The sequence below is a fragment of the Prionailurus bengalensis genome, chromosome B1 (genome assembly GCF_016509475.1).
Source record: "Prionailurus bengalensis isolate Pbe53 chromosome B1, Fcat_Pben_1.1_paternal_pri, whole genome shotgun sequence".
Classification (NCBI taxonomy): Eukaryota; Metazoa; Chordata; class Mammalia; order Carnivora; family Felidae; genus Prionailurus; species Prionailurus bengalensis.
This window is the reverse complement of record NC_057344.1, coordinates 176,295,639-176,322,171: the sequence shown is the minus strand read 5'-3', so window position 1 is coordinate 176,322,171 and position 26,533 is coordinate 176,295,639. Positions and strand designations below refer to the sequence as shown.

Genomic DNA, 26,533 nt, shown 5'->3' with positions numbered 1-26,533 from the left:
CCTTTACTACCTTTGTCTTTCATTCCAACAGAATTCCGGCATTCTGTTATATCTAGAGAATCATAAATGCCTTTCCCCTTCTTGTTGATTACTAGGACATGGAAGGAACAAGTGAAGTTAAACAATGGGTCTTTCGAGTTAACACTGGAGATAAGGAAAATAAGAGCCAGTATTCTTGACTGTGCTATAATTTTGTTATTAGTTAGAAAGGCCCTTAAAAGTCTCATGTATGAAACAAAACAGAATAGCTAAATTTATTTAAATAGACTATCATATTACTGGGACGATGAAACTGATAACAATAAAAAAAGTTTTTCCAAACCATTTGAAAACCACAAGTTCTTACACAAATGAACAATCCCTAACTAGTGGTCCCTAATCCCCAAAAAAGAACAGACTGTAGAGGAGGTGGAAGGATCCTGGGAAGGAGAGGTAGAGACAGAGAAAGGGGAGGGAAAAACATAAATCCAGGAATGGTACTTCCGAATTATATACTCCCCCTTTTTCCTTCATGTCCAGTCAGCTAGCAAGTCAGCCATTGTTCTTTGAGACTTTCTCTTTGGGGTTCAATTCTATTTTATTCCCAATGCCATTACTCTAACCCCTGCCTTTTCTACTTACTACCTGGGGATTCCAGGATTTTATAACTCCATGCCCTTTGTTCTAATGGCTCCAGCAAATAATTCCAGATTTGTGTTATGCAAATGCTATTTTAACATGTTAATCCCCCCCAACCCACCCCATCTAAAGCCTTGTTTTTCTACTATTTAATGCTTTACTTTTTTATCATTAAAAAAAAAGTCTAAACTCCTTTTCCTGACATTTAAAGGGCTAAATTAACAAATTTCTCCTACCCATCTCTATAAAATATTAAATAAAAATATATTTATAGTTCACTTGATCATAATATACTGTTTGGAAAACTAATCATCTCTACACCATGTCTCCAGTTGATTACCTGAATAAACTTGAGAGAAATTCCATTCTTCTTGCTTCTATACAAATTCTATCCCACTTCTGTACCCACTTCTGTACTTATCCGCAGAGATTTTTCTAACAATTCTAGTTCATATTTATTATTTATATCCCTACACTCTAAGATATAATCTAGTTCCTGGGTGTATAAATCCTATTTGCTTAATAATTTACCTCTTAGGTACATGATAATTTCATATTTGCTTTTTAAAACAATGTGTGCTTTGGACTTTCCTCCCCAACCTACGAGAGCTGACATAGCAACAGCGACTAAGGGCACACTCTGATGCTGGGTTTAAATGACAGCCACATCGACAGGGGCACCTGGGTGGCTCAGTTGGTTCAGCGTCAGACTTTGGCTCAGGTCATGATCTCACTGTTCTGGAGTTCAAGCCGTGTTGAGCCCTGGGTCAGGTTCTGTGCTGACATCTCAGGGCCTGGAGCCTGCTTCTGATTCTGTGTCTTCCTCTCTCTCTGTCCCTCCTCCCCACCCTAGCAAAAGTAAATAAACATAAGAAAAAATGACAACCACATCCTCCACTCACTCTCAGGTAGTCATCTCTGAATCTCAGTTTCTTCACCTGAAAAATGGGGATACATATAATACTCACCCCATGCATTTGGTGGGTGAAGTGCTTAGAACAGTACTTGGCACAGAGCAAGCAGGGTGTACTTTTCTCTGTACTACGAAGAAAAGAAAAAAGAGAAAGAACTACACTTCCAAGGGCCTGATGATTTATAGATTGAGTTTATAAGAATTAAAAAACTACTGATTTATCCTTGATATCAGTCTAGTTGGTAGGTTAGGACAGACTATATGGACTGGATTTGGAGACATCTTTATTCAAATGCTTGCTCTGCACTTACAAGCAAGTGGCCCTGATGGAGTTATGTATTGTCTCCATGCCCTCATTTCTCCATGTGTAGAGGCCTGGTTAAGACTAACTAGGAAGAAGAAATGAGATGGTGAATGGAAAAGCATTCAACCCAGCATGTGGCACAGAGTAAAATGCACAGTAACTAAAATGGACTGTTATTTTTTATATTTCTTATATATGTTCTGAGCTAGACAAGAGAATATGAAAAAAAAAGCCCATTTTTTTCATGGTCTCTATGTGTCTCCCTTCTTTGGATGGCAAAGATTATTTCTTCAGGGCTGTCCATTATTCTTCAGGGCTGAAAAATTCCTTGTTATTCCACCTCTGCCGTGAACTTTGTAAAAGAGACAAATGGGCAGTTTCCAGGAGAGATACCCTCTTTAAAATATGCCATGACCAAGTAATAGTTGGCAGTATTCGCTGCCTAACGATTCCTTACAAATTAAAAATTAGGCAAGTTTTCCTTTGATGCTGATTATATAGAATCATGTATATTCCCTTGTTTGTTTTTTAGTATGGTTGACACACAATGTTACATTAGTTTCAGGCATACAACTTAGTGATTTGACAAGTTTATGCTATGTTCACAAGTATAGCTACCATCTACCCCATTATACTATTACAGTATCACTGACTATATTCCCTATGCTGTGCCTTTTATTCCCATGTCTGTTCTTTCTGTAACTAGAAGCCTGTATCTCTATCTCCCCTCCTCCCATTTTGCTCAATCCCCCATCCTCTTCCCTCCCCTCAGGCAAACACCAGTTCTCTGTATTTATAGGTCTGATTCTGTCTATTTATTCGTCTTTTTTTTTTAATTTTTGAAGGACCTTGAGGGTATTATGCTAAGTGAAATAAGTCAGACTGAGAAAGACAAATAACCAGAAAAACGTGTGTATTCTTTTCAACTGGAAGGAAGCAGAATTTCTGATATATTGCAATCATTGTATGACATTCCCTCAAAATTCATTTTAGTAAAATTTAGTTCTACAACTGAGTAGAAACCAAACTGGATAATAGCTACTTAAAAGTAATCTAATGTTTTTTTGTTTGTTTGTTTGTTTTTTAATGTGTCAGGCACAGGCCTATCATTCTTTTTTTTTTTTTTTTTTTTTGTAAATTTTTATTTACTTTTGAGAGAGAGAGAGAGAGAGAGAGAGAGAGAGAGAGTGTGTGTGTGTGTGTGTGTGTGTGTGTATAGGGGAGAGGCAGAGAGAGAGGGAGATACAGAATCTCAAGTAGGTTCCAGGCTCTCAGTTGTTAGCACAGAGCCTGATGTGGGGCTCGACCTCACAAACCGGTAAGAGCATGACCTGGGCTGAAGTCAGACACTTAACCGACTGAACCACCCAGTCTCCCCAAATGGTACATTGAAAGTAATCTATTTTTTAGAAAAACCCAAATATGTCCCCTGACTCATTCCTAGTCTATTTTCCTCTGTGTTACTTGTACTGAAGAAGTAATGCTTAATAGAACTAGTAGCATGTTGACATCTTCCTACAATTAGAGTCCCCATAAATAAGAAAACTGTAGATATAATTACCATTGAAGGACTGACTAGAAAAGTGCCAGAAATTCCATGCCATTTTACTGACAATGCAGCAAATTACAGATAGTAGAAAACACTTTTCTATTCTATTTTTATCCTGAATTATAACAAAATTTTAGAAATAAAATTTAGCATCATAGTGTTGTATTTAGGATACTCAACACATAGATAGTATTTTAGACTTTCCAAAGTGTTCATGTATTTTATCTTATTGCTCCTCATGCAATTAAAAAAAAATACTTTATTTATTTATTTTTTAATAATTTCTACACACAATGTGGGGTTTGAAGTTAGAATCCCAAGATCAAGAGTCACATGTTCTACCGACTGGGCCAGCCAGGTGCCCCTCATGCAACTTTCTATTCTAAAGTAGGAAGTACAGGTATTATGATCTCATCTTGTAAGGGAGAAAACTATGGTTCACAAAGGTTTTGTTACAGAACTAGGGAGCAAATGTCCTAGAATTACAATTCAGGTCTCTTAACATCTAACAAAGAATTCTTTTTATACTGAGATGCTTGTAAGTAATAGTCATTGTTCATGATCACTACAATACTAATAAATGTTTGGGGGCCTTTCTTGACCTTGCATACCATACTGCATTGTTAAACACACTGTTCCCTAAAGGGCAATCCTTTGATGATTCCACACATTGCTCTTTGTTTTCTGACAGCCTTTCCAATTGTTCCTTCACAAGCAGGGCTCCCTTAATAGACCTGGGCCTCACGTGCTGGTAATTCTACGCTCAGTTCTTTAATGTTCTTATTTTAACATTACAACTGCATGATCTTGCACTCTCCAAAGGCTAAAATCATGCCCCACATAACGTGCTCCCTAGTGATGAGTACTCAGATCCCTTCCAGACATACACCATTGGACACCTGACAGAAAACTAAAAACTACAGACATCCAAAGCCGAATTCAGTGACCCCAACCCTATTTCATCCCGAATAGTGGCCTCTTCTATTCTCCCCATCTTAATGTCTCACAAAGTATTCAAATCAAGAAACTGAGGACCATATGCCATTTTCTCAACACTAATACAATGCTAATTTCCTAGGGAAAGCATTCCCTCATGATCTAGATAAAAGCTTAAGAATTTGCACTGCTATGAAATTCTGCCAGTACCTGCTCAGTTACAAAGTGTTACTCATTTGTATTTTAAAAAGTTTACTTAACATGTACTTTTAGTGAGTAAAAGAATAAGATAGTCTTGTTAGGACAACAGATGTAAGAAAAACTAAACAAGCAATGATATTTTGTTGAATGAGATACATTCAGTGTTAGAAGAGATGTCAGTGATCAACTAACTGAACGATTTTTCTGTGCTTAAAAGCTCTCCATAAACTTCCTGGCTAATAGCAGTCATGTACTGCATGCTGTATTTGTAGCCTTATAATTTAAATAGATGTAATACATTTAAATTTTCTCTTCCTTGTGGGTAAAGATAATGCTTAACAATCCTTTAATTTTCCATAGTAGGTTCCTAATAGAAACTTAGCAGTTGGTTTTCTCCCTATAGAATTTTAACATTAAAAGAAGCCGGGACATTCATGCTTCATGGTGAATATCAAAGACTATCATCAGTTTTCAAGAAGATACTTATATTTGAAGTGGACGAGGCGTACCTTCAACTGTTAGACACATTTGAATTTAAAAAGATTTGATGGGGAGTGGAAAGTAAATTCTTGCAGTGAGACTATGATTTATGGCCTCATACTATTTTTGCTGGAATTTTCTTGTATTTTCTTAAGTTAGTTGATAGTGGATGGTTCAGCTTTCCAGGTCTGTATTTGCCAGAAGCAGTTGCATTTTTAACTATTCTATTCTAATGCAAATTTAATTCCAAAGCATCTGTCATATGTAGCAATCTAAATTTAGAAACCCACAGGGATCTGCATTTGAGTTACATCTTATATCTTAAAAGTATTTCTTCCCCATTTAGATCATTAAAACTTGATGCCAATGTATCACATTCGATTGGGGGTAACTTTAAAGATCTTTAACGCTTAAAATAAGACTTCAGCAACATAAAATTATTTACTCTGGAACCTTACAGAAGGTATACATTTATGGTTTACTTGTGATAGAGATGCTGAAGCTTAACTCAATACAAGAGATAATGATAAAAGACAGTCTAATGAGATTAGCTATGACAAAGTCTAAAATGGCAATTTAAATGAAGTTTTATTCCTCCTATCATAATGTCTCATTCATAATCTATGGGGTAGAAAAGAAATTTGAGGACTATTATCTTTCTTTTCAAGTTAGTTAACTCCTCATTACAATAATGGCAATGACACAAAATGTTTCCAAGAAATAAAATGCTGCTTTTGAAGAACACAGAATTGATTTCTAAGTAGAGGCAACAAAATTTATTTACTGTCATAGACTTCTATAAAAGTAAAGTATGCTACCTCATTACCTTAAATGAATGAGCACAAATTAAGTGTCGGATGATTCTAAATCTATTCCTGCTTGTGTTGTCGACATTTTAAGTTGTTCAGGTAAAGTGAGAAAATTAAGGAAATGAAAACCCCTAAACTACCCTAAACGCTTAAACCTGTTATTTGACAAAATTCTTGATTTAGCAAGTAGGTGTTGAAAACCTAATGTCAAGCAAAAGTATATGCTTATAATGTGTTACATAAATCAGAAAAATTATCACACAATTTATGAAATGGAAGTCATGTAATAGACAAACACACACATATACATGTATATTTGTACGTGTAGATACAGAAATAGAAACAGTGATAGGTAGGGAGATGATAAAATCTGTGGCCAGGAGGCATGGAGTATGGAAGAACAGAGTGCAAAGGATGAGGCAATGCTACTTTATATGTTAACAAAATATTAAATTAGCTATTTGTTAGTGAGAAAAAATGTGGTTGCTGCCAACTACCCTTATTTCAAATTCTGCTAATTTCCACATGGCTCCCAGGGTAGAATAAGAAAATCTCGAGAAAGGAAAAGAAATCCTTCACAGTGTTCCCTTTCTGCCATAAAGAGCAATGTCTTTCTGAGATGATTCCAGTTTTTCTGCTAACAAATTGACAGGGAAATCACATTTGACTTACTTTCGTTACTTTCCTTTTAGATCCCAATTTTAAGTAGTAGATGTAATGAACAGAGCAATAATTCTGGAGTAGGTGGTCACTGTGATTGATTTAAGAGACATTTTCCAAGACAGAGACAAGGTAGATTGAATGTCTAACCAACCTAAAATCTATCACAAAATATATCCCCCTAAGAAGTATTTATAAGCTCTAGGTTGCTACAAGACACAATTATAGGAAAAAATCATGACTTAAGAAATTGATTTAAAAAATGAACAACAGGCCAGAGTTGTTTTAAAATGACAATCCTAAATTCACACAGATGTAGAACCAACCATAATGAAAGAGATTATTTTGCTTTGACAATCTTAATATAAATCAAGCTCTAATTAAAAACATTTATAAAACTTTTATTGGATAGAAAACAACACAAAACAAACTTTTTAAAATATTTACTGCATAGATACTATTTATGACCAAAAATACATAACTACTAATATGAAACGGTCCAATTAATGTATTTGCTAATGCTGTTACTCTAAAACCTTTTTTTTTTTTTTTTTTTTTCCCATGCAGAAAGAAATCATTTCCTGGTAGAAGGAACTATAGATATTATAACAACAAGCTGTATACTGGTTTGGAAACCAGAGGTAGGGATAGTGCAGGGGACAGGCATGTGTTTTATGGCTCCCACTCCATTACAGGCATGAAGGAGATGTGAGAGTCACAAAAACATTTGCTGACATTTTACCCTAGAGAATGTTTCATGCTTGGGTTCTCCAGTTCTTATGCAGATGTTTTGCCTAGACCTTCTAGAAGCTTGATGCTTTCACACCACAAGGACACACTCACAACACCATACAGAGCACACACAGGAGTGTATGAAGCATCGTTATAACACAGAATCTCCTGGCCCAGTTGTGGATACAGCCAATGCACAGTATGCTACTCTACCATTTCTTTGTGTCCTTAAACAACTTTAAAGATTTCTACTCAGATGTCATTGCTCTCAACCAGCTCAATATGATGCTGTTTTCTTTTTTTCTTTAAACATCAACAGCACTTAAGGGTATACTTGTGTTGGTTATCCCTCACCTCCACCTGCACAAAACTTTCTTTTTTATCACAGCCTTTAAGACCTTATTCTTGTCTGTTCTTATTCACCTAACCAATCCACTAGCATTCAAACAAGACTGAAGGTATCATGTCTAGGTACGGATTTCAAGTTTTTGTTTTGTTTTGTTTTGTTTGTTTGTTTGTTTGACAATACAGTGAACTAGAGACATTTTGGAGGGATACTGGAAAAAGGAAAAGGAAATTCTCACCAGAAAAATAAAAAAAAATTGCCTGAAAAGATGATTTTCTAAAAGGAAAGGAGCCATGAGGACTTATTATATATATATTTCATAATGCTGACAGGACTTGGTTTATAAGCTCAATGTTTTTTTCTTTATCTCAGTGTCAAAATGAAAGAATAACAGAATTTAAGAGCCAGAAAAGATTTTACAGATTATCTAAATCAGATATTCTCAACACAGGCACCACTGATATTTTGAGCCAAATACTTCCTTGTGAAGAGCTGTCCTGTGTTTTATAGGAAGATTACCAGCATCTCCCATCTCTACTCACTAAATACCAGAAACACCACCCCATCTAGTTGAGTCAGAAGTGCCTGCAGACATTGCCAATGTCCCCTGGGGAACAAAACTGCATTCACCTGAGAATCACTGCCCTGCAACATCATAGAGTCATGTTTGTATGAGAAAATTTCTGTTGCAATCCTTAAGAGGTGTAGGTATGTAGTCAAAAATATATGCAGTTATGATAAAGGGATTTAAAATAAGATAAAGGTTTCTAAAAGGTTAAATGTCTACAGCAAGAAGAATAACACCTGTTTGGTTTCTTGAGATGCCCATAAGATGAGAATGACATAGAAGTAAAGTAGTTCAACTGTTTGCCTTTTGGAAAAATGCTTTCATGTAAATATAACACACAAAGGACAGACACATAAGACGTAAAAGACATGTTATGGTCAATGTCTGTGCCCCCCGAAATTCAAACCCTACCTCCTGATGTGATGGTACTAGGAGGTAGGGTCTTTGGGCAGTAATTAGGATTAGAAGAATTCAGAGGGTGAGCCCTCGTGATAGAACGTGTCCTAATAAATCACAACAGAGCTTGCTTCCTCTCTTACTCTCCACTCTGTGAAGACATGAGAAGAACAGTCTGCAACCTGGAAGGAAGTTCTCACCAGAACTGGACCATGCTGCAACCTTCATCTCAGACTTCCAGTCTCCAGACTGTGAAAAATAAATTTCTGCTGTTTATAAGCCACCAGTCTATCATAGTTACAGCTGCCACAATAGACTAGGACATTATCATGAAATCAGAAATTTATCAGATTAGCTGTGGTACAATTAAGCACTTACACATCTATGGCCATTAGCTGGAAATCCTGAAATCCTTCTAAGAAGGTTTCCAGCATGTAAGAGCTATACATATATATAAAATTAGACCACAGACCAATCTGTTCTCAAATCCAATATTTAGTAACTGTCTGATCTGGGGCAAATTACTTCATTTTTCTGTACTTCTGTTTCCCCATTTGGAAAATTCAAATCACAATTTGGGAAGTTTAAAGAAATTTAAATGAGCTTTAGTAGGTACAGAGCTTGATTAATAATATGTGATTAATAAATAGTAACAGCTACTATTAATATCAATCATAAAAGTTGTAGTAAAGTTTATCTTCTAAAACTTAAATGATTTCAGGGTTGGTTTATGTACAGTGCTGGCAGTAAATCTTTTTCTAATTTGTCAGCTGATGACAATATAACAGATGAATCAGTTTCAAAATAAAAGTTTTCTGATACCTCACAAAGGTTCAGAGACTGTGCTGCGTGTTTGCCTTGTGCTAACTTTTTCTACCTCACGTGTGTACGTGTCTTCTCCCAGATGGATGGCAAGTATCCTTATTGAGAGCGTATCATTTTTTACTTCCTTTTCTTTCCCCCAGTACCACCCCCAAAATAAGTGAGAATTACAAATACTCAGTCTCAGAGTTTGTATAACTTGCACTTGAATGCCCAGAGAACTTTCAAATGGGAACATAATTCAGGAAGAAGAGTCACCATCTATTTAAAAATTAGAAAGACACAAAAGTGTTGCAAAAAAAAAAGTCCTTTTAAAAAAATATAAACCACTCCTTCCCAAAACCTTAACCTGGGACATCAAATTAGCCAGTATTAGCAGTGTGCTACTTTCCAGGAAAATTTGACTTGGGCATGTGGTACTCTGTCTCTATATTCTTCTTCCTATTCTACAATACTGTGTCAAGTAGATTTTGTATGCAGCTTCTCATTTTTTACATTATCAAATAATCCTTGAGCCATAATAATTATCCTTTAGCCACTTGAATTTTCTATTGTAGTTGCAAGGTGAAATAACACCTACCATTATAGTGATTGACTGTGTCAATGGTTAAGAATCTCTTCACCACAAGATAAGCAGAACCAGGTTCAGCTAGTGAACTCCACCGAAGCACCTGTTCCAACACATTTTCTGTGTAGTGAAGTGGGCGTTCTGCAAAGAAAAATAATACTGAATCAAACTGAAAAAAATAGTAAGTTATCAGCTTTTATACATTAAAAAAAAATCCTTTAAGAAAGATGTATATGTAACAAAAAAATATGACCATATCTTATGTTACACAATAATAATGCTAGGGCTACATACAAGAGACCCTAACACCTAGAACACCATTAAACATATGATGAAATTTACTGTATAAATGAATCTATGCGGGGACATTTGTTACCCAGCTATTAAAAAAAAAAATTCAGAGGTGCTATCCTCTAGATAAAATCTCAGAAATAATGCTATCCTTTTCTAAGAGAAATCAGTTTCTTCCTCTGTTTTTAATTCAGATAATATTCTGGCTTGCTTTTGGAAAGCTATACGAATATGCACGTAATTAATTGTAAAAGGACTAGCAAAGTTAATTTTGCTCAGTAGTAAGTAATAACCTTTGTTTATCCTGACATTAGCCTGTTATAATATCGGATCAATACCAGTGAACAATTTATAGCTGATACTATCATAGTCAATTAATATGAAATTATAAAATGTGCCTAAGAGGCACCTGGATGGCTCAGTCAGTTAGGCGTCTGGATTTGGCTCAAGTCATGATCTCACGGTTCATGGGTTCGAGCCATGCATCTGGCTCTCTGCTGTCAGCACAGAGCCCACTGGGGAATCCTCTGTCTCCCTCTCTCTCTGCCCCTCCCCTGCTCTTGCTCTATCAAAAGTAAATAAACATTTTTTAAAAAAATATGCCTTCAACAGAGAACAGATGAAAATAATCAAAATACTACTACATCATTTATATCTATCAGTGAGATACTATGTGGCAATATTATGTATTAACTGTTGATACAATAGGCCAAAAGCAAGAAGTTAATGACATCTTAAACATTTCTCCTTGATAAATACTCATTCATATGTTTTGTTTTAGGCAATCATACTTTTAAAGGTGCTACAAATTCTTAGCACAGAGTTAAAAAAAAAAAAAAAACAACAACAAACTGGTCTTAGAATCACAATCAAAGCTTTAAAGTAAATTTTTTTTCCGGATCAAAATATGATAATTAGTTAATAAAATGTTAGAACCGAACATAGGTTGGAATAAAAGAAATTCAAACCTTTTCACAGTACCCTGAAAATGGCACAATTGAAATAGCAAGAGCATCAGCTCTAGCGTAAACATGCTGATGCAGCTTTCTCAGGGTCACAGTCGAATATAAGTCAATTCAACCCTTTCATCCCCTCCTAAACACAAAGAGCACAGCATTCTGGCTTTTCACCTTCAATTAAAGTAAAAACACTAATGACAAACAAAGAGCATGTCAAGAGCATCATACTCACATAGGAACCATGATATTTTAATTGGTGATACAATCATAAGTAAAAAGAACAAATATATCACATCTCCTTAATACTCCTCTCCCCCTGCTGTGACCTCAGCATTCCAGAATGTATCAATAATCCCCAGTCCATAGAAGAAAAAAAAACAAATTTTTCTGCTGCCGTTGTAAAGAACCAGATTTTTGCTTTACTATTCAGTATTTATTAGAGCAAGCCTACTCATTATGACAGTGGCAATTAAAAAAAAAAAAAGCAACTAGGCCATACATTTTAAAGACAAATCTACCTCTTGTGTACATATATATACCCCTTAGTACACAGCAGACTGCTAAGTACTTAACAGACAGTTCTTTTTTTTTTTTTTTTAATGTTTATTTATTTTTGAGAGAGAGAGAGAGAGAGAGAGAGAGAGAGAGAGAGAGAGACAGCGTATGAGTGGGAGGCGGGCAGTGAGAGGTAAGACACAGGATCCACAGTAGGCTCCAGGCTCAGCTGTCAGAACAGAGCCCGACGCGGGACTTGAACGCACCAACCGTGAGATCATGACCTGAGCTGAAGTCGGACGCTAAACTGAACCACCCAGGCGCCCCCTTACTAGACGTTTCTATAGTGGACTATAATTAACAGAAAATATTTGGTAATGAATCAGCAGACAAAATTCTGCCAAATTTCAAAGTCAGCCAAAATCTTCTATGCTCTGTCAGTCCCATTTTTCTTCAAGTAATTTTCTAAAAGTTTTGACAAAGGTCATAACTTCCTATAAATTGTCAAAGTTATAAATTCAATTGTTGATTAATCCATTAATTAATCCTTCTATTAATGGAGGTTATAATTAGAATTAACTATATTTCTTAAAAAAAACAATTATAGAATAAGTACTCTCTTTACATTTGGCATAATGTATGTAATTCTTGGTTCCACTACTTGCAATCTCTGGGATGGTACTGATACCATTAACAGTTGTCATTTCTGGAATAACCATGTATCAGAATTGTCTGTACCAGATACACAGGTTGTCACTTTTAATCCTCGCAGCACTCTTCATTAGGTATCATTCATATTTTACATATAGAGAAAAACAAGGATTAGAGGGATGACTTGCCTAAGGCCAAAGAGCTGGTTCGAGAGAAGAACAAAGATGTGAACCTCATATCCACCTGACTTTAAAACCCAGTATTTTTAAACACCAACTTAAGTTTTATTTTGGGCAAGTATGTGAACTCTCACATAATTATTTTCTTACATGTAATTTGGAGAAAAAAGTATCAACTCACCAAGATTTTTCTGAGGACCAAACATAAGTAAAAAAAAAACAATGTCAATTCATACTTCCCTCTTCACTTTCCTATCCTTGGTGACAAGATGGTAAGGAAATAATACCAAGAGACTTTCAACATCCTGCACTTAAGGAAACTGATGAGCCCACAGTCGGCTTAGAGGTAAGAATTATATTCCCAACTGGAAAACAGTATCTGGATTAAAATAAAATCTCACTCTTCTTTATTATCAAATTAAATTGGTAATGAAACTTCCAAGTATTAGAACATTTGCATTAAAGAGGGTCCCTATTGTAAGTAGATAGATACTACAGTGGTAGCTCTAAACCGTTCTTAGTGATATTACAATCCCAGTATAACTGACACCACAGATACAGAAATACAGATTTGCAAAAAAATTTGCTAAGTATGTTTTTCACATCAGTATCATATTATGACATGCTTTAGGACAGTGAAAATCCTGAATATCCAAGTTCCTGCATAAAAACAGAGCTGAAACATGGGATGAAAAGGTTACGTATTTATTAGACTACCAATGCTATGTTTATAAAATGGCATTAAAATCCACCTTAAGAGATAATAGGCAGGGGAAATTGAGACATCAAACGTGGCTAGAATATAAATTCCTACCAATAAACAAGTTTTTATTTACAGTTCCATTTGCAGCCATCTGTCATGATAGATTATATGGTATGTACATCATCTGGCATTAGGGCATTACTAGAAATAAATAACTCAGTTGCTTACTATCTATAGCATAAAAATTGCTGAGAATTCAGTATAGTTATTTGAGAAGAAAAGGTTATGGAGGAGGTTATTTAGTTACATAAATCACATTATCATTATCTTTTTTTAATTTTTTTTTTTTTTTTTGAGAAAGAGAAAGAGTTGAGAGCACGAGTTGGGGGAGGAACAGAGAGAGTTGGAGACAGAGAGAATCTCAAGCAGGCTCCACACTGTCAGCACAATGCCCCAGTGTGGGGCTCGAACTAACAAATTGTGAAATACTGACCTGAGCCAACATCAAGAGTCAGATGCTTAACTGACCGTACACCTCATAACCAGGCGCCCCTCATTTTCCATATCTTAAAATCATGTCCACAGAATAAACCTGGCCTGCCTTGTTAAAAAGAGCGAGAGCTATCCAATTTCCACTGTAGTTAACAGGTGTTGTCCTTAAATTTTTGGCAGTAATGACACAGGATTTCCTCAAACAATCATGATTACCCCAATAGTTAAATTCTTAGCACCAAACTAAGAGTTATGCAAGTTTTCTCAGTCCTGTCCACACAATCAGAGGGTGAAAGCATTTCTGTGTCATCAGAAGAAGGGCTGGAAAGAATCCTGATGAAAAAATGAACAGCTCTTCCATATCACAGTAACTATGAGGAAGAAACAAGAAAATGTTCTGATACTCCTTCAGAGAAAGCAACTGCTTCAAAAAACTTGAATCGCTCAGTGAAGAAGCCCACTTAAATGAGGCCCCTTGGGTGTTTTTCTTTTTTTTTTCTTCTTCTTCCTCCTCTTCCAGCATGTGAAGGCCTTTCCGTTTGAAGTTGAAGCATTAAGATAAGAGCACACTTCAGAAGATTAGCTCTGGATGAAGGTGGTACCCTCTCCCAGGGTAGGTTTCAGCTTGTCTTAATGACTGGCAGCAGTGGGTGAAGGTTACTTAGCATCTTTCAATGAATAAGACAAGAATGACTGTTTCTCTACCCAGTACAAATTTCAAATGTCCCACCAGACCTTCACTTAGAGGGGAAACCAACTCAGAAATTAGCTGAGCCTAGAATTTAACTCAGCTTTACATACACATTCTCAAAGTATTTATATGGTTTTAATAGGTCATATTTTTCCATCAATCTGACTACCATATAAGCAAAATAAAAGTTGCCCACCATTTGCTATGATCTGAATGTTTGTCCTCCTCAAATTCATATGGTGATACCTAATCCCCAATGTGATGGTATTAGGGGGTAGGGCCTTTCAGAGAGGTCTTGAATGCAGAGCACTCATGCATGTGATTAGTGCCCTTGTAAAAGAGACCCAAAGAGCTCCCTTCCATCATGTGGGAACACAGGGAAAAGACAGCCCTCTATGAAGCTGAAAACAGGCCATCACCAGACACTGACTCTACTCCACCCTGATCTTATGAAACTTCCCAGCCTCCAGAACTGTGGAAAATAATTTCTACTATTTATAAGCTCCCATCTATGGAATTCCACTATGGCAGCCTGAATGGACTAGGACACAATTTCACCAATGACAGCAGTGATGCTAATGATATATGAGTCACAAATTGACATGCTTCTATCAGTCTGCTTTGGTACTTGTCATACGCATGGCAATTCCATTTATAGGTTTAAGAATCTATTTTCATTATCCTCAACCATATAGGGGTTTCTGAGCATTTATATAACATATTTTCCTCTTATTTTTATATAACTAGGCTATTATTTAAAAAAAAAACTAAATATAATAGAGTACCTCAGAAGAGTAAAGGAAATGTTACAAAATACTTATTATAAAAAGGGCATTGGATATGATAGGGTTGAAAATTTAGTGACACCAAAAACAAAATCCAGCACTTCTGGTTCACTTACTTACCCCTCTACCTCTCTATCTCTCAGACTATTTTTGGTTACTTGGGGGATTTATAATTGCATTTGAAAAAACAGCAATTCTCTACTGACATTCTTCCTATCAACTACAATCTTGTGACTACCAACGCCTTCACTTTTAGCTTCTTTTTATATTTTACTTTATCTTCCCTGCATGCTACTAGAAATAAAGCTTTTAACATTTCAGCAGGTCAGGTGGAACACACAGGTTCCATCTGCTTCAGTAAAGCACAATCACTGGCCCCTCTGCTGCTCTCCTGGCACTGCTCCCTTAGAGGCAGTAAAAATGATCTTAGCTTTCTCTTCTGGAGAATTCTACTTAAAGGCTTGACCAGATATTAAAACCATGCCAAATGTGAATTCTTAACTCCATCAAATATATTCTTTCTTGGTGTACACGGGGTGTTCCTCTGATTATCTCATAAGTGTTTTTATATTTTCATCAAGATAACTTTTTTACGGCTGGTTCCAGCAATAGCACTGCTAGCAATTTATCCAAGGGATACAGGAGTACTGATGCATAGGGGCACTTGTACCCCAATGTTCATAGCAGCACTCTCAACAATAGCCAAATTATGGAAAGAGCCTAAATGTCCATCAACTGATGAATGGATAAAGAAATTGTGGTTTATATACACAATGGAGTACTACATGGCAATGAGAAAAAATGAAATACGGCCTTTTGTAGCAACGTGGATGGAACTGGAGAGTGTGATGCTAAGTGAAATAAGCCATACAGAGAAAGACAGATACCATATGGTTTCACTCTTATGTGGATCCTGAGAAACTTAACAGGAACCCATGGGGGAGGGGAAGGAAAAAAAAAAAAAAAAGAGGTTAGAGTGGGAGAGAGCCAAAGCATAAGAGACTGTTAAAAACTGAGAACAAACTGAGGGTTGATGGGGGATGGGAGGGAGGGGAGGGTGGGTGATGGGTATTGAGGAGGGCACCTTTTGGGATGAGCACTGGGTGTTGTATGGAAACCAATTTGTCAATAAATTTCATATATATATAAAAAAAAAGATAACTTTTTTATTATTAAATTTTTTTTAATGTTTATTTATTTTTGAGAGAGACAGAATGCAAGTGGGTTAGGGGCAGAGAGAGAGGGAGACACAGAATCCGAAGCAGGCTCCAGGCTCTGAGCTGTCAGCACAGAGCCTGACGCGGGGCTCGAACTCATGAGCTGTGAGATCATGACCTGAGCCGAAGTCGGACGCTCATCAGACTGAGCCACCCAGGCACCTCTTTTTATTATTATTTTAAAGTTTATTTATTTGAAAGAGACAGAGACAGCATGAGTGGGGGAGGAGCAGAGAAAGAGGAAGAGAAAGAATCCTAAGCAGACTCTGCACTGTCAGGACAGAGCCAGATGTGGGGCTTAAACTCACAAAACCATGAGATTGTGACCTGAACTGAAACCTAGGGTTGGACGTTTAACCGAGTCACCCAGGAACCCCAAGATAACTTTTTTGTTTTTGAGTTAGAAAGAAACCAAAAGACAACAACAACAAAACAAAAACAAAACAAAAAACCCAACTCACTCTAATCTTACAATTTGTGAAGTACTAATTGTCATATGCAAGTTAATAACCAGCCATTTTCAGAGTAAGCAGCCTTTCATTTTCCAAGATGAAATCTAGTAACAATGTTGCCAGATATACTGCAACTTCTCTTCTAGCTATAAATAATTACTTCCTGTCTTCACTCATTCTGCTTGTTCTTCTCAGTCAGGAGGACCAATGCCCAAAGGCATAGAGCTCCAATGATGTGACACTGGGATATGCTTTAAATCAGCCCTTGAGAGAATAAGGGCAGTGGGAGAGGATGTCTATCCCCAAATCCATGATTCATAATTTTGCTGTGGATGTCCTCATAAATTCAACAGAAATAGAAGCACATGGGAAACAATCAGCTGTCTAAGAGCTAAGCAGGGCCTTGAAATCTCCTAGTGATTCCTAATCTGTAAACAGGAATTACTTTTCATGTACCTTCTACTTGGATACATCTAATCCAAAGAGCAACAGTCCGAGTCACTCAAGTTCCGAATGCATGTATTTTTTATTCCACTTCGGTTAGTAAGATATTTTTAGGGTCTATTCTATATCACTGCACTACACTAGAGGTAGTGACAGATAGAAAGGTCTAAAAAATAATGGCAAATGTCCTGAAAAACTAATATTCTGGGGCAGAGGCAGATACACGATACTATTCTACAAGTCAGATAATATGCAGTATTATGGATCTATAATCAAATAATCAGAAAAGCTCAGTGTGAACTATGTTTGTCTAAACATCATCATGGAAGAAGGACCATCTAAACTGGATCTTGAAGGACAGGCAATAAGCACCTAACGAAAGGGTTTTAAACAGTGGAACAATATGATCCTATTTGTGATTTAGAAAGATAACTTTGGCAGTAATACTGAGAGTTATCCTTTACTTACAATTACAATGAAGCTAGTAACCTAACCCTTTCCTTAAAATTAAACAACAAAAAATCAAAAGACTGTACCACCTATATACCATATAGTAATGAAAAACTGTGCTTTACTTATTTAGATTTTAACTGTATGGCAACTATGTGTAAGGCATTATGCCAGACACTAGAGACAGAAAAAAGAAAGTTCCTCCTTCCTTCCAAGGAGCTCTCCTCAAGAGACACAAAGTTCAATGGAACCCTTAGTATGGGTTTTAAAGGAGGTAAACTGGTGGGCCAGATGCGGGAGAGTAAAGATGCATTTGGGAAATACCAGCCTACCCTGGTTAGGCAAAGACCAAGAATGGAAGGGATTATCTATCAAGAACATATTACGATGAAAAAAGATGGCAAAGGAGATTGGGTCAGCAAAAAGCTACCACTTAGTGGATAGACAAAGGAAAAATTGACAAATGAAATAAAAGGAGTAGAGAGCAAGAAGGACAATCCAGGTAGTATCAAATACAGAGTGAAAGACCTTCAAAAGGAATGGGAATAGTCCTTAGTAATAAACCCTATCGAGAGGACAGGTAAAGCCTGAAGCAAATTAACTGGGCTTAGAAGCTGGGGGTCACAGTGGTCATCTGCTAAACCACTTTCTGTAAATGGGAGAGACCAAATATGGGGAGACACAGCGTGAGCCAACACCAAAGCATGGGAGTCACCGAATCTTGACAGTTAATATCTAAAAATTACTTTTTTGTTACCTTTTCAGGAGTTAGATTTTTAAAGAATTATGCATGATAAAAACAACGATATGAAAATATGTAGACTAATGAGAGACAAAATAGTTGACATCCCATTTTATTCGAACATTGATTACAACACTCCTACTAATACACGATAGGGTATTTCAATGTTGAATTTTAATTTTTATCTTGAGCTTGCAGGTGGCAAGATTTTACTTTTGGCAGTTTGACAGCTATACTTGAAAGGGTCCCAACACCTTAGTAGGTAGCAGCTACACAGATGGTCAAGGGACAAAGACATTCTGCATCTTTTTTTTTTTTTTTTTTTTTTCCTAGAGGTCTTTAAAACCAAATGGTGTCATTAGAATGTAAAGCTTATTCAGCATCTGACTACTGGGATAGTCAAGGTGTTTTAAAATCTCTACCCTTCCATGTCTGAGATAAAAGATGATAAAATATCTGATCTACTCCACTAAGATGAAAAGAAGAAACAAAAAACAAAAAATAAGCTGCTACTAGCTTAAAAAAGTTTTTTTCTTTAATAATAAATGATCTTTTAAATCAACATTGTTTTTGTTAAAAGAGCAGCATACAGGAAATGAGATGGATAGTGATAGTGCCATTCAGAATAGTTATAAATCAGGGGTGCCTGGGTGGCTCAGCCGATTAAGTGCTGGACTTCGGCTCAGGTCATGATCTCACAGTTCATGGGTTCAAGCCCTGTGCCGGGCTCTGTGCTGGCAGCTCAGAGCCTGGAGCCTGCTTCCCTTTCTGTGTCTCCCTCTCTCTTTGCCCTCCTCTGCTTGCCCTTTCTTTCTCTCTCTCTCAAAACTTATTTATTTTATTTATGTTTATTTAACATTAAAAAAATTAGAAGTTACAAATAAAATTGCTTGTCTTTACAAAGGCCTATTTCTTAAAGTAGCAACATGGATGTCTAATGCTTTGCATTATATTTCCATAGTCAATAAAATAATCATTTAGGTGAGTAAAATCATCGGAGGGCAAACTCAAGTGGCAATGACATAGAACACATGCACGGAGGTAGAAGGGAATGAAAAATGAGAAGTTAATCTTTAAAAAACACAAAATGTTCATAATTGCTTGGCACAAAAATAGTACTTCATACTATAAGGAATTTAAGAATCGTATCATGAAAATCACTTACCTAGCTCTTCATTTTCAATGACTTCAAATGTGGCCCAGATATCACCTTTCACAGGAATTATATTTTTTATTGCTAATATATCATTAGTTAATTCCTCTGCTTCCATCACAGGAGAGATCTGTAAGAGAAGCAAAATTTCTTCAGGATGTACATCGGACACAGAAATAGCTATATGACAGAGCCAATAGTGGTCACCCCATCCACCAACTTACGACACTCTTAAGTTTCTCCCTTAGTATGTTTACTTAGCTTCTCTAAGCACACAGAAGAAAACAAACAAGCAAGCAAACAAACAAAAACAGCATATTCAGATCTTCTCCATAAAATAGAATACATTTTAATGTGAGCGCATGAACATCTTACAATATAGATATAATCTGGGAAAATATGTTTTTTCTCAGTGAGCAATTAGGGAAAAAGAAAATGCACCTAATCATACACAGAAGATCTTTCACTAGACAGTGAATCCAACAGCATTCTAGGAGTAAAAAATTTCACTCATCAGTTTTATATTCATGAGTTCAAAGTGGTTTGGTTGATTCAGTCTGGGCCCCGAATCATACACAATCGACTGCTGTCTACCATGCCAAAAAGCCCCAGGGTCTTAGTGGTTTGTGGTGGGCCCCACCATGCCAAGTGACAGATGGTGGGGTCCCAAAGCACGCTAGAGCCAGGACTGCAGGGCAGAGGCCAGCTCTACGAGAGTCCCAAAGCCTGAGGCCATGGCATAAGCATGCTGTCTTCTTCAGGGACTTTTGGGGTTTTTGATTTGTTTCTTCGTGTTTTTGTTTTTGCCAATCTTAAATGCACACTGGACAAAAGCAAGCTGGCTTTCTTCAGTTTGAATTTAGTTGTAACCGTAAACAAAGAGAAGATGTTTTAAACATTAGGATACTGCGACTGCAACCTTGTTTGCACATTTTCAGTCCAAGTATGCACCTGTTGTAAAAATTCTTCCAACAGGAACGTGCTCGTTACCATTTCTCCTGTCCATGACCCATCATGAGCATATCACACATATGTAAGTAGCACAGAACACCTTCCATTACAGGTAACTCATACAGTCTGTTTTCTGGGCTTTGTGGAATTTAGTACTTTTTTTGGAATGTATTAATGATACAATGAAGTCCACTATCTTTTATTTTAAACAGCCCAATGAAATATAATCTTGAAAGAGAAAAAAAATCTCACTATCTGGGCAAAGTGGAAAACTGTAGTAGAAACATCAGATGAATCATTTCAATAATGCTGCTCATCTGAATGGCTCTGACATTTTTTTAAGAAGCATAACCCTCTCTTAAAATAATAAATTACTGAGAAACTAAACCGCAAGAGAGGCAGGGAGTGCCTCAGGTAGACATGGGAGTGGAAAACTGAACTCCATTCCTGTCTCAGAGGGCTCCCAAGGACAGAGAGCTCCTAGAACTGCACACGGTACACTTTGCAAATTATTACTCTAAGGAACATAGAAATCAGTATGATGAGCATCAGGTTAGGAATCTGATGACCAAGGTATGTATTCTGGCCTTAACACTTTTAACTTCCAGTTTGCATTCATGTAAACTTGAGACATTTCCTGTTTGACCTGCTTCCTGGGACTTAGGTAACAACCAACTGAAATAAATATAACTGAATAGTCTTCTAAAGTCTTAAGCATGAAACATATGTTAATGATTATTTTTACATAGTTTTTGCTATGTTTTTAAAGAGAATTTGGAGTTCTTATAGGTGAAACTATATAGTCCTTTACGTGCATTTACTTAAAATAAGAATTTTGCTCAATTATAACTTGTGTTAAAATGAGCTATTAAACAGTGCGTGTGTGGGGCGCCTGGGTGGCGCAGTCGGTTAAGCGACCAACTTCAGCCAGGTCACGATCTCGCGGTCTGTGAGTTCGAGCCCCGCGTCAGGCTCTGGGCTGATGGCTCAGAGCCTGGAGCCTGTTTCCGATTCTGTGTCTCCCTCTCTCTCTGCCCCTCCCCCGTTCATGCTCTGTCTCTCTCTGTCCCCAAAATAAATAAATGTTGAAAAAAAAAAAAAAATTTTAAACAGTGCGTGTGTAAGTGGAGCTAAGTCATGTGCTCTGAACACCTCCTCTAGCATGAGTGATGGACTCGTGCTGATTCTCTGTATTTCTTCCTCGTGTCCCCTATGATCAACATGCCACGATCAACATAGGAAATCTGATGTGGCCAAGGAGTGGCCTGCCTCTTTGGAACAAAACTTATTACTGTAGCAGTTCACTCCATGTTCTAAGTGAGTTAACCAGTGCCACAGAGACACAATATGTAATCATTAAAAAATATAAATTAATAATTACAATGCATCTAACAAAACTGAAGCCCAGAAATACATAACATTGTGTTTAAATATTGGACTTTAGATGGCAAAATGTCTTCTTCAAACATAGAATGTAGTCTTACTAAGTAGGAATCTGAATTATCACTGTTACCCTCCCCCTAAGGCAGACTAAGTACTGAATTATGGCAGCACGAGAGGGATACTTTTAATTCAGGAAAAAAAAAAAAGAAAAAAAATGATTCATATTCTCATAAAAGAGTTATCCAATATTCAAGTAAATTGGAGACAGAAAGTCTAGGATACAAGAGTAGAAGACTATTAATAAATAATAAAATAATATAGGACTAGTAGTAATTATTAAGTGCCAATAGTAGTATTATTTGTGCCAGGCAATTCACCAAGTGTTTTACACCCAGTATCTTACTGAGGACTCACATCAATGATACTATGTAAATACTCTAATTTTTCCTCATTTTATACGTGAGATGATTGGGGCTCAGACAGAGTAAGTTAATTTGCCTGATGTTAAGAAGCTAGGAAAGGGAGGGGCAGCTATTTGAGCTCAAGTTATTTTTTAGAACCTATAGAATATCGTAACCATAACCTAAAGTGCATTAAGATGTTCTCTTTCCAAATAACTAAGTTATGGAATTCCTGGAGAATATTGGAATAAAAAGTCAATCCTGTCAATCAATCATGGTTTGAACTGGACAGGCGAAATAAAATACAAGAGACGATGGAAAATTCAAGGTACATAAATTAATGTGTATTAATACTTGCGATTTCCAGAAGTACCCTTTACATCCATCTTTAGGACTCACCCGAATTATAATGCTGCAGTCGGGTTCTTTCTTTTCTACATACACTTCAATTAACAAATCTCCAGCCTGGGAAACCTAGGAAAGGGCAGATGTGAAGAGAGTAAATATAGGTATGTTCTGAGAACATACTTATGACACTTAAGACAGAAAGTCCTAGTCCTTTTTCTAAATATTTCATAATAATGAAATGAGCCTGTTAATAGTACAATAATTCTCATCTTCCAGATGTGGTTGACTAAGAAAAAGGAATCTACACAAAGGATGTAATCACAGGGCAATTTCTTCATCTCTTAATTAAGAATTTAGTGTCCTGAAATACTCTTATATTCTTACTAAAATAACAAACCTGTCTGTAAGGGGAATATGTGGACTTTCAACAACATAAGCTATAAGAGCCATCACCATGTATGTTAATAGGAGAAACAAAATGAGGAATGAAAAGGATCCATATGTAATTGTGCTCTAATCTACAGGGTGGGTAAATACCCATAATTAAAAGAGAAAATAGGCATTGCTAGATTTTCAAAGCAATAATGCACAAAAATTGAAATTTTAGGATAAATTAGGTTGGAGCTATATTACAACTACAAAAAGAGTAAGTATAGTTAGCAAAGAAAAAAATTTGAAGTGAAAGAATAAGATAGATGATAAGGAGAGGTTTTTATTTTAATTACTTTCAGCCAAGCATTAAGTGTTACATTATTTGGGTCACTATTATAGACCAGGAGACATATTAAGTGAAGAAGAGACACTCCTTAACAAAATAAAAACCATAAGATACCACCATGTAGATCATCAGTATAATGAGGAAAAGTATAATTAACACAGAATTTAAACCAATCTATGAAAAATATTTTGAATAGCTTTTTTCAGAAATTGCCTTAAGTTATATAACCACTTAGAAATAATATCTCACAATTAAAAAAAAATGGTCATAACGGAGAAACTATCATTCTGAAGTTAAATTTGCCTAAGAATAAAATCTGATGAAAAAAATAAGAAAGAAAACATCTAAAAAATGTACTTTGAAGAAGTGTTTTTAATTACTCTGGCATTACAGACTTAGAAAAGCTTATTTCCAATTTTTCTTACTCATTTTTGATGATACACAAAAATTCTAGGAAAGAAAAGATACAGTTGACATTTCTACTTTTCACTGTGTTTGCATAAACAACTCTCCAGGAAGGACACATTTTAAAAATTAAAAACGCAAACACAAAGAACTCATAGAGTGAAGCTAAAACAAGAATAGCTAAGAAATTCAAACAGGGATAAGACATGGAGCCTGTCAGAAAAACACACCAGAGCAGAGTTTTGAATGGATTAGAGAAAAACACAAGCAAAAGAACAGGTTTTTCTGAAGTATTCTACTTTTCCTGTCCAATTACTACTATTTTATAGACAATTCTTTTCTTCTACTTACGTATACTTAATTAAAAAGCAGCCAAGACTCATTTCATTATTGCAATATGAATATAAAAGATAAAAAGGCAGAAGGACACTCATATTTTATCTTACTACAACATAGGTAATGCTGCCAAAGATTATACCTTGGGCTCACACAACCCTTTATTTCATGACTGAGACTATCCCCCTTGCCACCCCCCCCCCAAAAAAAAAAAAACAGTCATTCAGGAGAACTAACTGATAATGAGCCAGATTTCTTAGTTTTACAGGCTACATTAATTACTTAGGGTCAAAATGGAGGCGATGCTTTCGTAGGTAAGTACTGTCATAGTGCTAGCACTCAGGGATCTCGGGCACTGGGATGGCAGCCCTTTTTCCTCTCCTTCTTATGGAATAGTAGCTCCTAATAAGCTCCTAATAGTAGTTCCCAGTAAGGAAGCATTTGCTTCATTCTCTGAGTATATCTATAAACAGAAGATACTCGACCCATTTATATTATTTACATTTGTATCCAGAATCCACTACAACTCCTAGTGATTAGAAGAAGATTAAATACCAATTTTAAGAAAGTTCAGTGAATGCTCATCAAACAAGGAAAGGTACCCTGGAAAACGGCACTGCACCCTGAACACACAAATCCAATATAATGCAACTGAGGAAAGCAAAAGAAGATTTAGAAAATAGTCAATTTCAGACATAAATCAGCGTATGTTACAAAGATGACATTAGAAAAATTCCCACTAATATAATCATCTGAGAACATGCAGAGCAAAAGCATAGAAGAGATAATTTATATTTTCAAAATCATAATGGAAAAAAGAATCATTACGGAGCTGAATTTTCAATTTAGTCTTGTATTTCTTTGGCTTTAAATGCTTCCTTTGAAATCCACTTGTATTTTTAACAGTGCATTTGTAACTAGAAATTGATTTTATAAAGGGCATTTGATAAGATTAATAATGATTTTTCCTTCTGTATTTTGAAAAATTTGCATTAACATACTTTGGCATTTCACATATGAACGTCATGCTGCAGAATTAGGCAACTATTTTATCTAGGTTCTTTTTTCCCCATTACTTTTACTTTGCTTCAAATAGGAACTTGAAAATAAATACAACAAACAGCTTTACTTACAACAGAAGTTTTTAGTTTTTGTTATTTTTGAAATTATTTTTTTTATTCTTTGGAGATCTAACTATTACTACTCACTTGAGTGTCTTTCCACTTGGTAATAAAGCTATTTTCTATGTCCATTTGTTTGACTTGGTCTTCTTTAACCTGTTTAAAATATAATTTGGGACATTCTAATAAAATACAAGGAGTGATGGTACTCATCCTCACATAACTCTTCAGGAATTTAAAGACCAACAATTTAAAAATAAATGAGAATGACCATCTTAATCAGCATGGGCCCACATAGCCAGGGCAGAAATAAAGCCAACATGATAGAGCCTCATAAAGTTCAGAGAATTTTATGATGACATCACTTCAAGCTGCAGACTCCATCAATGGAAGCTGTACTGCTAATTGACTTAATAAGCAAAGGGGCTAATGAGTGATTTGTTAGAGTTGATGTAGGTTACAAGATAAGACTAATTTCTCAAACTGAAATGCTTGTTAAATGCTTACAAAATTCCTATGATTTAAAGCTGGGGTTAGCAAAACTACGAAAATAATCATTTATTTTTTTGTTAATGTAACAGTACAAACATAGAAAATAAAGAGAGCATGTAAAGCCACACATTATTTTTTTTTTCCTAATTCTTTCATTTCTCAGCATCAGAATTACTGCAAAGAAGCTGCTGTTGATCAAAAACAGTGGACACATACAGAAAGAAAGAGATCAAAGAGCAAAGAGAATCCAACAATCTTGGTGTCCATTCCTATATAAATGAAGATACAAATGGTGTGTTTTTATTTTATTAAAGTAGAGCTTCTTTCCCTTGGCTAAGGAATCCTGCAATCACTTACTATAAGAATGTAAGAACTCTACATAGAATAAGCTATTACATTAACTCATTTAATTTCAACTGACATACCCATAATCCTGGAAAACAAGAAGTCTTATACAACACCACTTAATAGAGTGCCCCAAGAGGTTAAATGCAACCATGCTAGTGGTAATCAAGAGGTCAGTGTTCATGAAGCAATGGAGTTGGACCTTTGACCCAAATACCCTATATACCCCCCATGTTCAAACCCTGGGCTTATTTCCTCGATTTTTACTTCTTTCAACTAAGAAATTATCCTTATTCCAACAGTTTTCTGATGAAACATGAATATATTAACTTCATAAAATAGCAAATTGAAAGTCAAATAATTAGAACAGACTTAGTAAAAACCACAGAACATTATTTCGGGATTTTCTTCATTTCCAATTCAGACA

The 26,533-nt window shown here is 36.0% G+C and overlaps 1 protein-coding gene across 2 annotated transcripts in view; it reads right to left on the bottom strand.

The window, feature by feature from the left end:
* ARAP2 (ArfGAP with RhoGAP domain, ankyrin repeat and PH domain 2) overlaps positions 1-26,533 on the bottom strand; it is a 179,653-nt gene that overhangs the window by 28,543 nt on the left and 124,577 nt on the right. Inside the window, exons 23-26 of one of the 2 annotated variants that reach the window (XM_043572810.1) lie at positions 25,357-25,425; positions 22,741-22,815; positions 19,619-19,736; positions 9,915-10,043 (exon numbers count right to left, since the gene is read on the bottom strand). In XM_043572810.1, the coding sequence (XP_043428745.1) occupies positions 9,915-10,043; positions 19,619-19,736; positions 22,741-22,815; positions 25,357-25,425 (391 nt within the window). The remainder of the gene's footprint in view (positions 1-9,914; positions 10,044-19,618; positions 19,737-22,740; positions 22,816-25,356; positions 25,426-26,533) is intronic. The other variant, XM_043572811.1, reaches the window with a different exon arrangement.